This window comes from Mangifera indica, unplaced genomic scaffold, assembly GCF_011075055.1.
Source record: "Mangifera indica cultivar Alphonso unplaced genomic scaffold, CATAS_Mindica_2.1 Un_0028, whole genome shotgun sequence".
Lineage (NCBI taxonomy): Eukaryota > Viridiplantae > Streptophyta > Magnoliopsida > Sapindales > Anacardiaceae > Mangifera > Mangifera indica.
The window spans coordinates 285736-299926 of record NW_025401120.1 but is presented as its reverse complement, the minus strand read 5'-3'; the positions used below and the strand labels follow the sequence as shown (position 1 = coordinate 299926).

At 30.3% G+C, this 14191-nt stretch overlaps 2 protein-coding genes across 2 annotated transcripts; one reads left to right on the top strand and one right to left on the bottom strand.

Annotated features, from left to right (window-relative positions):
- The first annotated feature begins 265 nt into the window (after window positions 1-265).
- LOC123206217 (wall-associated receptor kinase 2-like) lies at window positions 266-2928 on the top strand. Its single transcript, XM_044623369.1, has 3 exons — window positions 266-1199; window positions 1286-1450; window positions 1552-2928. The coding sequence occupies exons 1-3, from the start codon at window positions 311-313 to the stop codon at window positions 2757-2759; spliced, it is 2262 nt and encodes a 753-aa protein (XP_044479304.1). The 5' UTR covers window positions 266-310; the 3' UTR covers window positions 2760-2928.
- A 3121-nt stretch (window positions 2929-6049) lies between these two features.
- On the bottom strand, window positions 6050-7488 carry LOC123206234. Its single transcript, XM_044623388.1, has one exon. It carries the CDS (start codon window positions 7450-7452, stop codon window positions 6487-6489), a length of 966 nt encoding a protein of 321 aa, XP_044479323.1. The 5' UTR covers window positions 7453-7488; the 3' UTR covers window positions 6050-6486.
- Window positions 7489-14191: the final 6703 nt, after the last annotated feature.

The following is a 14191-nucleotide window of genomic DNA, read 5'->3' as shown; positions in this document are numbered from 1 at the left end:
ATAAAAAAGCCCCGTTTTGTTGGAGCAGTCTACGCCTTTCTTTCCAGTCCACGTGATGCAAAGAGTTGGTAAGCTGTCATGGGTGACTGGTTTGGTTAGGATCCTTCAATTTGGTTTGGATTCTATCTAATCAGTCCAACACCATTCTATGGATAATACCAAGCCCTTAGCCTACCATTCCCCCTAGACTATGGAAAAACAGTAGACAGAAAAGGACAAAATGTTATTTCCTTTGAACATTATGAAAACTGAGTAACATACAGGAAGTCTTCTGTATTAAATTCATCCATGGAACTTATAAATAAACCCCATGATAGAAGAAGCTGAAGCCATGGCAATTCAAGGGTTGCTTTTACAATTCACACTTTTCTGGGTTGTGTTAGCAGCTGCTGTAGCAGCACAAGCCTATCCGATTGCCAAACGTGGCTGCCAAGATAAATGCGGCAATGTCAGCATCCCATATCCATTCGGTACAACAGATGAATGTTACTACGACCCAGACTTCCTCATAACTTGCAACGACACCTTTGATCCTCCAAAAGCATTTCTGATGGATGGTAATGTAGAGGTCACCGACATAACTCTCGGAGGGAAGCTGCACATCTTGCAATATATAGCCCACGATTGTTACGAGAAATCTGGCGCCCCCTTTGCAGATAATAAACCATGGCTCAGTCTGTCAAAATTCATCATCTCTGATACTGATAACAAGTTTACTGCTGTTGGTTGCGATACAGAAGCATATGTTTACGGTTCCCAGGGAGAAAAAACTTTCAAGGTGGGTTGCCTCTCTGTTTGTGATAGTATTGACTATGTATCTAATGGCTCCTGCTCAGGCGTTGGATGTTGCCAAACGTCCATTCCTAAAGGTATGGACTACGTTAAATTAACTGTGGGTAGTTACAATAATCATACCAGAGTGTGGGACTTTAATCCCTGCAGCTATGCTTTCATTGTTGAAGACAATCAGTTTAATTTTTCATCAACTGATCTTCAAGATCTAAGAAATGTGAGCTTACTTCCTTCGGTTCTTGATTGGGCAATCGGAAATGAAACCTGCCAGCAAGTTAAAAAAGACTTGACATGTTACGCATGTCAGGGGAGAAGTGCTTGCGTTGATTCTGAAAATGGATCTGGGTACCGTTGTAAGTGCCTGGAGGGTTATCAAGGCAACCCATACCTCCCTAATGGTTGCCAAGGTACTTAATCTCATCGCATTCAAATTTGGTTCATTTTTATCTGTATTACTGGGGATTTGGCTTGTGATTGTTTATTTCATATGCAGATATAGATGAATGCCAGGACTCTAGTCTCCACAACTGTGAAAGAATATGTATAAACAGAGAAGGCAGCTACACATGCTTGTGCCCCAAGTGGCACCATGGGGATGGAAGAAAAGATGGAGAGCGTTGTATTGCTGATCGATCCCTTGTAATTCAGCTCACTGTTGGTAAGCATATTATACGTACTCCTTGTTTACAGCTGCAATTTTGTTGAGTTTTTTGTTAAGTAACTGGTTATATTTAACTCCTTGTATGATATGCCATGTAGGGATCAGCATATGCCTTACAGGATTGCTAATAGGCGGCACTTGGTTGTACTGTGGATTCAATAAATGGAAGCTCATCAAACTCAGAGAGAAGTTCTTCCGCCAAAATGGAGGTTTTCTTTTACAACAGCAATTATCAGGGCGAGAAGGGTCCACCAGAGAAACGGCAAAAATCTTTACAGCTGAGGAGCTTGAGAAGGCCACTGACAACTACAGTGAAAGCAGAATTCTTGGCCGTGGGGGATATGGTACAGTTTATAAAGGAATTTTATCAAATGGGAAAATTGCTGCCATAAAAAGGTCTAAAGTGGTGGATCAAAGTCAAATTGAGCAATTTATCAATGAGGTAATTGTGCTCTCCCAAATCAACCACAGGAACGTGGTAAAGCTTCTAGGTTGCTGCTTGGAGACAGAGGTTCCATTGCTTGTTTATGAATATATCACCAATGGAACCCTCTTTGATCACATCCATACCAAAAGTAAAGTTTCAGCACTTCCATGGGAAACTCGTTTGAGAATAGCAGCAGAAACTGCTGGAGTGCTGTCGTATTTGCACTCTTCAGCTTCAACACCAATCATCCATAGAGATATTAAGTCCACAAATATTCTATTAGACGATCATAACACTGCAAAAGTGGCCGATTTTGGTGCTTCCAGGTTGGTTCCGCTGGATCAAGAAGGATTATGTACAATTGTACAAGGCACACTTGGATACTTAGATCCTGAATACTTGCATACAAGCCAGTTAACTGAGAAAAGCGATGTCTACAGCTTTGGAGTGGTGCTTACTGAACTACTGACAGGTAAGAAGGCAGTTTCCTTTGACAGGGCAGAGGAGGAGAGAAATTTAGGTATGTATTTCGTTTCTGCTCTGAAAGAACACCGCTTGGCAGAAGTTGTTGATGATGGTGTATCAAAGGAGGCAAATCCTGATCAGCTTAAGGAAGTAGCTAGCCTTGCACGACGGTGTGTGAGAGTAAAAAGGGAGGAGAGACCCACAATGAAGGAAGTAGCTATGGAACTAGAGGGGCTGAGGATAATGGCGAAGCATCCATGGGTTAACGACAAGTCGAATTCAGAAGAAACAGACTACTTGCTTGGAGAATCATCTGAGTCTGATGCTGTAAATTTTGGGGTAAGTAAAAGTATGAGTGGTGGATATGATAGCATGAGGAACCATGTAATTGTGAATGTCCGTGATGGAAGATGAGTGTTTTGTGGGTGATGATTGGGATATTGAATGTTTTTTGCCCTAAAATGAGTCAATTTGAACATTTATATCACACACTTATAACCTAAACATTTTTATTATTTTATATGTTAAAATATCTAAACTGTTTTTACCTTCAACTTTATAAAAATTTATGTTTATGATTTCATGTTAAATATAATTTATTATTATTTAATGTTGTGATTTTATATTATTATATTATTTAATATTATTATAATATAATTAAAATATCGTTGGTTAAAACTGAGATTGAGTTAATGAAGATTCAGATTTGGATAAAAAAATATACGAAGAATAGATTAACATTAACACTAAATATTGGCATTGATGTTAACCCAAACCAATTCTTCATGTGTTTTTGGATGAAAAACACATGAACGTCAACCCTTTTTTTGTTTGTTTTTTTAATCCAAATTTAGATCTTCATTAACTTAATTCTAGTTTTAACCATTAATATTTCAACTATATTATAGTAATATTAAGTTGTAATATTAAATAACAATAAATTATAATTTACATAAAATTATAAATATAAATCTTTATAAAGGTAAAAGGTAAATATAATTTAGATATTTTATCACATAAAATAATAAAAATATTTAAATGATGAAAAATGTGATATAAGCATATAGGCTCCTAATTTTGAGGCGAAAAAATTCAAGATCTCGTGATATGATTTCTACCAACTCAACAAGTATTTAATTGTACTTAGCCCGATCCTAGTTCATGATTGAGAATATTTAACCATTGTTGAATTAATAGCATAAAACGAGTACACTTTTTTTTTAAATCACATAATTGGGTATAAAAGGGAAAATGACTATTTCCCACCCATTTTTTAGGTCTATCTCAAATCTATATCTATGGGAGATAAAAAATCTTTTTTCTTATCTATGACCAAACTGTCGTCTAATTTTTCAGTTAGAGACAGAGGTAAAATTAAAATTTTACTGTTTAAAACCTTAAAACTTTAAAATTTCACCATTTCCCCCCTCCAGGTTTTAAAAACTAACAAACTTAACCCACCCTCAAAGTTTAAAAAGTTTAGATTTCACCCCTCAAGTTTGCTTCCTTCTCCGACCTTGTCTCTAACTAAAAAATTGAACGACAGTTTGATCATGGGTAGGAAAAAAGGTTTTTCATTTTCCATGAATATAGGTTTGAGATAAACCTAAAAAATGGGTGGGAAATAGTCCTTTTCCCGGTATATAAATATTATATTATTATATCATTTAATAATATTTTTATATAATTTAATAATATTTTTACATTTAATTTAAAATTATTTAATTATATAATAATACATAAATTATATATTTAATTATTTAATAAAAAATATACATAATTTTATGGAATAAAATTAAATAATATTATCTTTAATTTAAAATCATTCAATTACATGATAATATATTATCATTAATATAGATACATATAACATTACTAGAATATGATTTGGAATTATATATTTCGGTATTTTAACTAGTACCTTAAAAGAATTACCAAGTAATGTTGTTCAAAATGCTTTTTACATAGGATGACCCAATGAAGCTAAGAGAATTACACTTAGGAGCCATTTGGTTTTAGGGATTTAAAAAGTATCTTGGTAATTTATCTTTTATTATTTACATGATTTTATTTTGTTTATCAATAATAAAATATTATGGTAATTTTTTTATTATCAATACTGATGTGATAGGTAATATAAATGGTAATCTGATTACTACTTTCACCTTAAATATTAAAAAATTATTAAGGTAATCTTGATTTTATTATAATTATGTTATTATTTATTAATTTTTTGAGAAAAAATAAATTTATTTTTAATTAATATAACAAATATTTAAAAATAATTATATCTAAAAGTATTTAAATAAAATAATTTATTAATATTCTTTAATTATCTTTAACTAAATACAATAATTATTTATATCATCCATTTTTACCAAATTTTATTAAACACAGTAATAATTTATATCTATTAATCTTTTAAGTAATTTATCTTCAAAGTAATCTTCATATTTTGATAATAAAACATTACTCAAACTAAACACTTCCTTAAAATATCTTTTCCCATATATATTCCGAAACTTTCAATCTAGATTAAACAATATTATGTGTGTTTAATTTGAGTATATAAATAAATATATATTTATATATATTATCACGTGCTTAATTGTTGTTTCATTTTTAATTTAAAATTATGTAATCATATTATTATATATATATTAAATATATATTTATTTATGTACTTAAAATAAGTATATATAATTTTATTGATATAGATTATAACTTTAATTTTGTTGTTTGTTGGTATGATAGAAGTTGTAAATTCGATAGAATCAATACCAATTTTAACTTGCAATTAAGGCAGCCAAAAGAATATTCAAAGTTTCGAATTAAGTGTTTTGACAAACAATTAAAAGTAAACGAGAGAACATCTTACTACACAATTTAATTAAAACTCAAGACGTATGTGGCTCATTCAACTTGATTACATGAGTTAATTTCGTTTTTAATTTAGATTCTGTTTTTTAAAGATGTTTATGATATTTTCTTAAATAATTAAATATGAATTAAATTTTTTTATTATTTTATTTTTTAAAAATTATATAATACAATATAATACTCAACATATAATGTTTTAAACCCATGAATTTGTTTATTGAATTCTGGAAAAAACAAAATTTGTCGTCAAAAGACTAGCGATAGCGTTCTTTTATCCACTAGAAAACGACTGCATTTTGATTTGCTGTTTCTTTGAAGACCATGTCTAAAGTCAAGCAATATGTCAAAGAATTCTGTATGCAAATTTGCAAATTCAGTTTCAATACGTATAGTATTTTATGAATTCAGTCATTTTGCGAAGTTTTTCTTTGGCCCAATATGTTCTTTATTTTGGACAATTGAAGAAGTCTGGATAAAGTGCCTTGCGCACAAAAAATTGTCCTTTTATGTATGTGTTGACACTGATATATATATATATATATATACACACACAGAGGATCACTTTTTGTACACTTTGTTGAAAATTTTTAGTAGCAGAAGACATTCTAATTAGATCCTTACAAACATAAATTGTAATCGATATATTAATGAAAGAGGGAAATTGTTTCTTCTACCAAAAAAAGAAAGAATCCTTTAGATAAGATGCAAAATTGACCTTGTGTTATCTTTAATAAGAGATTTCTCTACAAAAAATACAAATCAGAGTTTGAAGAAGAGAAAGAAGGAGTCCTCGACCTGCATCAAATAGAGGAGGATTTGTTCAATTACATCGTCTAGCTAGGCTCCTAGAATATGGCGTTCCTGCAGTTTTCTATTTGATAGTATGGAAAGGCCCAATGAATTGAGATGCATGGTTTGTGAAATGCGTTTGTTTGTCCCACAGTAGAATTGAAATGAATATGGCTAGAATCATCAACCAAATCTAACATAATAATATCAGTTACTGAACTGAATTTATTCTTCTGCCACCAAAAATTTCTCAAACCAGCAAACATTATAACATGCCCTCAATTAGCACAGAAGGCACGAGGAATACAGCCAAATCAACTACAAATCAATCAGAATTTGATCCCAATTTATCTATGCTTTTGAAAACTATACATGAATAGTTTAAATAAACAATCAGAAAGATTGAAAAACCAAGAATCCTATGGACAATATGAGCAAAATTAAACATGCATGCACACACAAATCTTAATTTCTACAGAAAAATAAAACAATCCAGGGAGATAAGAGGATTATCAATGTCCTCCATGGGAAAGCACTCACTCTCCTGCTCAGCAACTGCTTCTTTGGCTGCAACTTCATCAATTTTAGAACCAATTCTATAAGTGCATGTTTCTCTATTCCTCATACAAACCCGCAATCCCATTGAATTCTTGTTGCTTGGACTCGCAGGCCTAAAATTTTCTCTTCTTAGCGAAGAGGAAACTGAATTTATTCCATTTAGCTTAGCACCAACTATTCTCTTTGAACAACTTTCTATATGGGTATTTGTTAATAATCCCCTGTTACTATCACCAGTACTGAATCTCCTGCTGGGAGATGGTGATCTCAAGGGTCTACTTGGCAAAGAATACGAAGAATTCTGCCTCTCAGGCTCCATACAAAAGCTCTTTTGTCGAGTTAAAGTAGCTGGTGATCTCGGCTGGTGACGCAGGACAAGAGTACTTGGTTTATTCTCTGATAGCCGGACTATCTTCTGTGGTGTAGAACCCTTAATCCTTTGTGGGATTGAGTGGCTGATCAGTGTTGGAGCCACAAATGACTTAGCAGGCGAGCCAAACATCTGAGCTTCAACTTTAGAGGTTGCTAAAGAAAGAGCAGCTTCCTTGATGGAATTAATGCGAACTACATGTGGATTCTCCTTGACACAAGCCCAAAGAAACTCATTGGAGAAAGATCTATCTTTGGAGCTCAAAACGGAAGAAGCAGTTGAGATTGACGAGCATGATTCAGTGGTGTTGCCTGTGCTGCAAGTAAAGGAAGAAACAGAAGAAGCACAACTGGGGGGTGAAGGAGGTGACGGGGAAATTTTGTTTGAGAGATGAATTGGAGTTGGAATTTCGGAAGCTTGTGAGATGACAAGCTTGTCTTCAACATGGGTTGATTCTTCTGTGGAAATTTTTGCTTTCCTAAGACTGAATTTACCGAAGCAACAACCCATGGTTGAAATTAATTTGAGATGGAGAGGCAAATAAGAATAGCGTTGGTGTTTGTGTTTTAAAAAAACTGGGAAAGGAAAGATTGGGATTTGCTTTAGTTAACTTGCTTCCTTTTTCAGATTTTTGAAATTGGTTGCCGGGAAAGAATCCGTTGTGCAACGGTTCGGTTAGGTTTGTGGAATTATGGCCCTTGCCTTTTACCTTTTACTAATGTCCCATAAACTTTATGCTACACAAAGGGGGGCCTGTGGGTACTATTAGGTCCACTACTAATAGAGGGTTGGACTAATTGAACCTGTGAAAGCCCAGTCCAGTATCCTATTGATTCCAATAACCTTTTCAAAGTGAAAGCCACGAAATTATAGATTTAGAAAGTTAAATCGGACCTGATCTAATACATTATTTCATTGTATGGGTGTCAATTGTCTAGTTTGACACAGTTTGAAAAAATTTTCAAATTAAACTTAAAATCAAAACGTTTTAGATTTTAAATCAAATAAAAAAATACGGTTTAAATTTATTAAAAATTATTTACTCTAAATTTATTATGTTTAACAATTAATAATTGAATTATAATTTTCTAAAACATGTAAAATAAATATTAAATACATATACATTAATTATATAAAGAAAATAGCAAAATTAATTGAAAAATAAGTAGTACATTTAATTGTTCATTAAAAAAATTATGTCAAATATAATTTTATATATATATATGTATATATATTTAAATATAATTTACGATTTAGTTCAATTTAAAAATTGCTCAAACTATAATTCAAAACGTAAACATTTTATTTTTTAATTTATCAACATAAACTAAATTGTCTTATAAACAGAACCAAACTAAACACCTTTATTACTTTAAACTTTTTTTTTATGATGAAAAATTTCATTCGAGCGAATCTGAAAAATAAAAAATTAAGTCTAATTATTGGTCTCACACCTATTATATTGAATAGGTTAAATCTCTAATTTTAATATAGTATTATTAAAGCTCGAACCCTCAACTGAGGGATTCAACATGGTTAACCCTCAGGCAAAAAACTGTTTCTTCTAAAATAATAACAATTTGTTTGGTGAAATTTTACATAAACGAAACAAATAATATTGATAGCCCGGCCAGGCGAAAATGTAGTTGAAAATAAATAACTGGGAATTCTGCGTTGACTGTTGAAGGATGCACGGTTTACGTGGATTTATAGCCAGTAGGTGACCGAATGGCAAACAATTCAATGAATGACGAAATCATAACCCTAGTACCATTGAAAACCTGAACAAAGTACATGACTTGACCACTTCAGCTGCATTTTATAAATCCAATAAACTACTCAAGAATCTCTGGATACATTGGACTTGCCAATTCAAATCTTATATTTCTATTTTGTTCGTATATAAATTGATGAATCTGCATACAGCATAAAGTCAAGCCCAATTGATGACTCCTCCTACCTCTAGATAGTCAAGTCATAAATCAGTGGCATGGGCCTCCTCTTGCCGCTGGGCGTGAAGTCTGAGTATTGCACCAATTTGGATCAGAGGTTACATCACCTCAAACAACAGAGGTGTTACAATTGGCTACTAATTGTTAGAGCTCATGAACAATCAGAATTCGATCTATGCAACAGACAGTCAACATAAACAAGCAACAGCGCTAAGAAAAAACAAAAGAAGGGGAATTGAACCAAATTTAAAAAAATCAGTGAGTTGAATGGTCCCAAACTGCATCACCTCTTGCAGCCTTTTTGTTGTCATGTTATTGGAGGCCTAATTTCGCAGGAGGGAAAAGTAAAAATTAGGGGCTTGAAATTGAGATTGCATTGAAGTCCTCCCCAAAGCATTATGTCACCAGGTCGACGTCACTAAAATCAAATCTTGCAAGTCAGAATGTCTAGATACAGAGTCCCAGCTTCTTAGTCTCAATAGATTCTGCAACATCATCCATAGCGATCTTCGGCCCCACAGATCCAGCATCTATACTGTTTTTGTCACTTCGCTTGCCGCTAAAAATAGTGTCTCAATTCCATATTCACCTATTTATAAAATATAAATATTATAAGATTACTATTTTTTATAGCTTTATAGTAAAAATATATTATTTTTCTACCACTAACTTAAAAATTAATCATTTGGACCTCTATTTTCAATCAAAAAATAAAAATAAAAATTATAACCCTACTCCAACCAAACTCAAATTCATAATCGCATTGATTATAATTAAAACTAAGGTTAAATTCACATTGAAAAAGTATAATTCAATATGATTTTAACTGGAATCATATAATTTTAGTGCAATTCTAGTTGAAATTGACGATGTAATTCTGGTTTAATTACATTATTCTAATGCAATTTTGATTAGAATTACACCATTTCAGTGTAAATTTAATTGGAATCACACTAAACTAGTGAGATCTCAGTTGTCATCAACAATTATTTTAAATTTTAAATTATATTTTCTTATAAAACATGAGTGAAAATATATTTAATAAAGTTTAAGAGAAAAGTTTTATTTATTTTTTATATATATTAAAAGTTATAAAAAAATATATTTTATCTTTTAGCGTGTTTATCGTACAACTAAGTAATTTTACTAACAAAGTTTTATGGAAGATAGAAAAATGTTATTTTTTAATTTCATAAATAAAAATCTGTCATTTTGACATAATTTAGATGGAAAATAGTATAATTCCCCTGTTATTGTTTATATTCAAGTTTATCACTGAAGTGAAGAGATGGACACAAGATAATATGGTGAGAGATAACGGGGACACTCTTGAAAAGTTTCCTTTCTCTTTCTATATAAGATACAACGCAATACAGCTTGCATCAAACATCCTAATTGATCAAAAAATGCTACATCATTTTTGGAAATTACTGGTGCAAATTACAAAAGAAAAAAATTGGTTCAGATGTTCTCTATATTGCAAATTTAGTACAGTAAAAGGGTATAAGAGTTATATAGGTATAATACAGTAAAAAGTAAAAAATATATTCATAAAAAAAGATTATAATATGATACACGATTTAACTACTATACTAAAAATCTGACATTAATTAAATGTTATAGTAGAGTAACTAAGGTTAGATTCGAACCAAACTCATTCGAACTCGATTTCGAGCTTAAAACTTCAATAATTTTGAGCTCGAGTTTTGGAGTGTTTAGCTCCTCAAGCACGTGAGCTAAAAATTTTGATACAAAATATTATTTTAATCAATATATATTAAAATAATGGTGTTTTAATAACAAATTAATTAAAAGTTTGAGTTCGAATAGAATTCAAGTTAAAGTCTTTTGAAACGAGCCAAGCTCATACTTATTTGAAAAGAGCTCAATGAGCTTGAGTTTGAGTTCAAACTTAATTTTATGTAAATTAAATCAAGTTTGAATTTGATTTAACTCAAATCGATTCTGAAGAGTAACTATCACGGTTAATGTAATCAGGAAATTTATAAATCTAATAATTGTTAACCCTTTAAGATTGGGGTTTTTCAATTATTTAATGATATATTAGAAAAATTAGCAAAGTCGCGTCCAAATTGATTGAACTATGGATTGTTTTACTAAACTACTCACTTTGACTGAAGAATTAAGAATGGTCAAAGGAAGCGGTATACTAAAACCATAAATTATTCAACACCGCCATCAACAGAACAAGAAGTAACAATATCTACTAACTCTGGTAGTTCAAGACAGAACAACTCTAAACAATATTTGATTTAAGAACCAAAATAAAAGTTTTCTTTTTTTTTTTTTTTTCCTTTTTTTGGAAGAATTTAGACAAAAGTGGAAGTAATTTTCAGTTTGGCATGCTATGGATCACGTGGGTGCACAGCCTTACTCTTCTTGGAATTTTTGGAGCAATAGCAAACAAAAGAAGAACAAGAGTGGAGAACTTGTTCAGCCATCATGGTCATCACCAGCCTTCTTCTTGCCGGAATTACACTTGCACTAGTCTTTGGCTTGGAAATCCACTCTTTCTGCGCCTTCCTCGGTTCCTCCGATGTGCTCATCATGGTTTCTTCAATAACTCAATGACCCTCAATCTCTCTTCCTCTGTGTGTGTTGAATGTAGTTTGCTTTTGTTGCAATTGGAATGTCAGATTCTCCGCAATTTATAGTAGTATTAGAGCATAAAGTTTTTTCTTTTTTAATTATTATTTGGATTATTGAAAAACCACTCTGAAAATTATGTATTAGATGCTACTACAGTACTGTGTCATTTTCTTATCAATCTTATAAAAAAAAATAATTAAATAAAGTCTGTGTTCATTACTTTTGTCTTATCAGCACATGTAGCTGATTCTTTCACACAGTATTTACTAATTACTTTTGGGTTCGGAGGGCTATTTTTCATCTAACTTTTAATATTAAAATAAATACATTTTTATAAAGTTTACAAAATTTAAAATTTTATTTATAAATTAATTTTTATTAAATTATGTTAAAAATAAAAATAAAATAATTATTTTATTAATAATATTAAAAAATATAATTTTCATTAAGTTTCTTTCAAGATTTTAAAAACAAATAATTTTATTTATACCTAAAGTATTTTAACTTTGAAAAATAACATTCCTTAAAATCTATGGTTTATTTTTTACCCTCTTCGGTCGTCATCTATGACATCTGCTTGGGAATACACTCACCACTGTCTCTCACCCTCTCCAATGTGAGACGAATATGCATCGATTCAGATAAAGTGATGAGGCTTCATCGATTCAGACAAAGCGATGAGGCTTCATCGATTCCATACACTCTTCCTAGCATCAAAGAGATGGTGATCAATGTGTAGGTTCAAGCATCATCGTCGATGATGAGAGAGGATAAGAAAATAAACCCTAGATTTTAAAGGAAAAAATATTATTTTTCAAAATTAGAAAACTTTAAATAGGGGTGAAGTTGTTAGTTTTTAAAATATAAGGGCAAAACTTAATGGAGTTTATATTTTTTTAAATATTATTGATAAAATAACGATTTTACCTTTATTTCTAAAAAAAAATTTTAATAGAAGAGAGTTTATAGATGAAATTTCAAGTTTTTCAAACCTTATAAATATGTATTTATTTAGGTATTAAAACTTGAGTGGGAAATAGTCCTTCGGCCTTACTTTTGACTAATATTATAAGCTATTGAAAAAACAAATCTAGATTGAAAGATAGGGAATTGTTGACTCAATATATTTTCATCTCTTGGAATTTTTATGGATTTTCACAATAAAACAACTGCAAATTTTATTGATAAATAGTTTTAAATTCAATAATATTATGTATAATTAATTTTAAATATTTAAAAAAAAATTTACCACTTGATTGTAAATTAGTTTTAAATATTGAGGTTTTATAGTAGATTATCTCCTCTATTTTGGCTGTTGATTTTATCGATCCACATTTCTTTACTAAGATTAGAGAAAGAAAGCCATAGGAAAACATTACCTGCGCATTCACTTATTGAGTACAAATTGCAAAAGAAAAAGTGGTTTCAAGGGTCACTCCATTAGGATTTAGGAATATGATAAGAGTATTTTAAAAATTGGATTAGATTAATTGGTCTGATTAATCTAATTAAAAATTGATAAAAAATTTAATTAAAATTATGATCAAAATTTATTTTAATTATTAAATCAGATTAATTTAAAATTAAACTGGATAAATTGTGTCAAATTATATTTCGAGACCATCCAATAAGAATCCATTTATCATATTAATATTAACATAATATTATACTTTAAAATTTTAATTACATCATTATCCCAGCTTCACTACTTTATTCAATCTGTCAAAAGGAGTGGACCCTCAGACCGACTCTTTTATTGCATAATAAAATAAGAGCAAAAGCTACCGCATTGAAAACGTGTTTGGTTCTTCCATTAAAAATTTAAGGTACCAATCAATCATGTGCATTTAATCTTAAGATTTCAAAAATAAATTTAACAACTCGCCTTAGGTGATGTCATGGACTTGCATCATTGGCTTACATCATCAACTGCTTTATGAAATAATAAAACTATAAATATTCATTCTGAGAATATAATTAAATAAATATTTGATATATATTATTATTTAATTAAATAATTTTTAATAAATAAGAAATAATATTTTATTATATAATAAATTACGTAAATATGTATTTCTTTAAAATAATGATACCAATCCTATGGATTTCTATATATTCTTTTGCCATGTCACAATTTCTATGCCACTGGTGGCTGCAAAAGAGAGACTGACAGGTGTGACAAAAGATTCGTCCTCTTTTATATTCCATGCACGGTTATTTATATAAATTGAAATAATAATTTTTAATTAAATATTATATAAATAAATTTATTAATTTTATATAATTTATTTATATAAATAATATTATTTTTTATTTTAATCATTCCATTAAATATTATTACCTTAAATTATACAAATTACTTATATAAATAATATTATTTTTTTATTTTAATAATATATTGACACTCTACTAAATATTAAGATGGCCATGCTTTGAACAATATTAATGATGAAGACAGATAATTCAAGATAGTGTAAATTGCTAAGACCATATTAGCATCTCTGATTGAATTAAAGTTTAATCAATTTGGACAAGACTTTACTAATTTCTTAGGTGTAAATGATCTTCAAAGCACCGGATTTGACCAATAAAAATCGATAAGAATGGATTATTAGTTGAAATAGTCTAACTAGACCTTAATGTCCAATTAAATCAAGTATTACGTAAAGCAATCATATTATAATTAG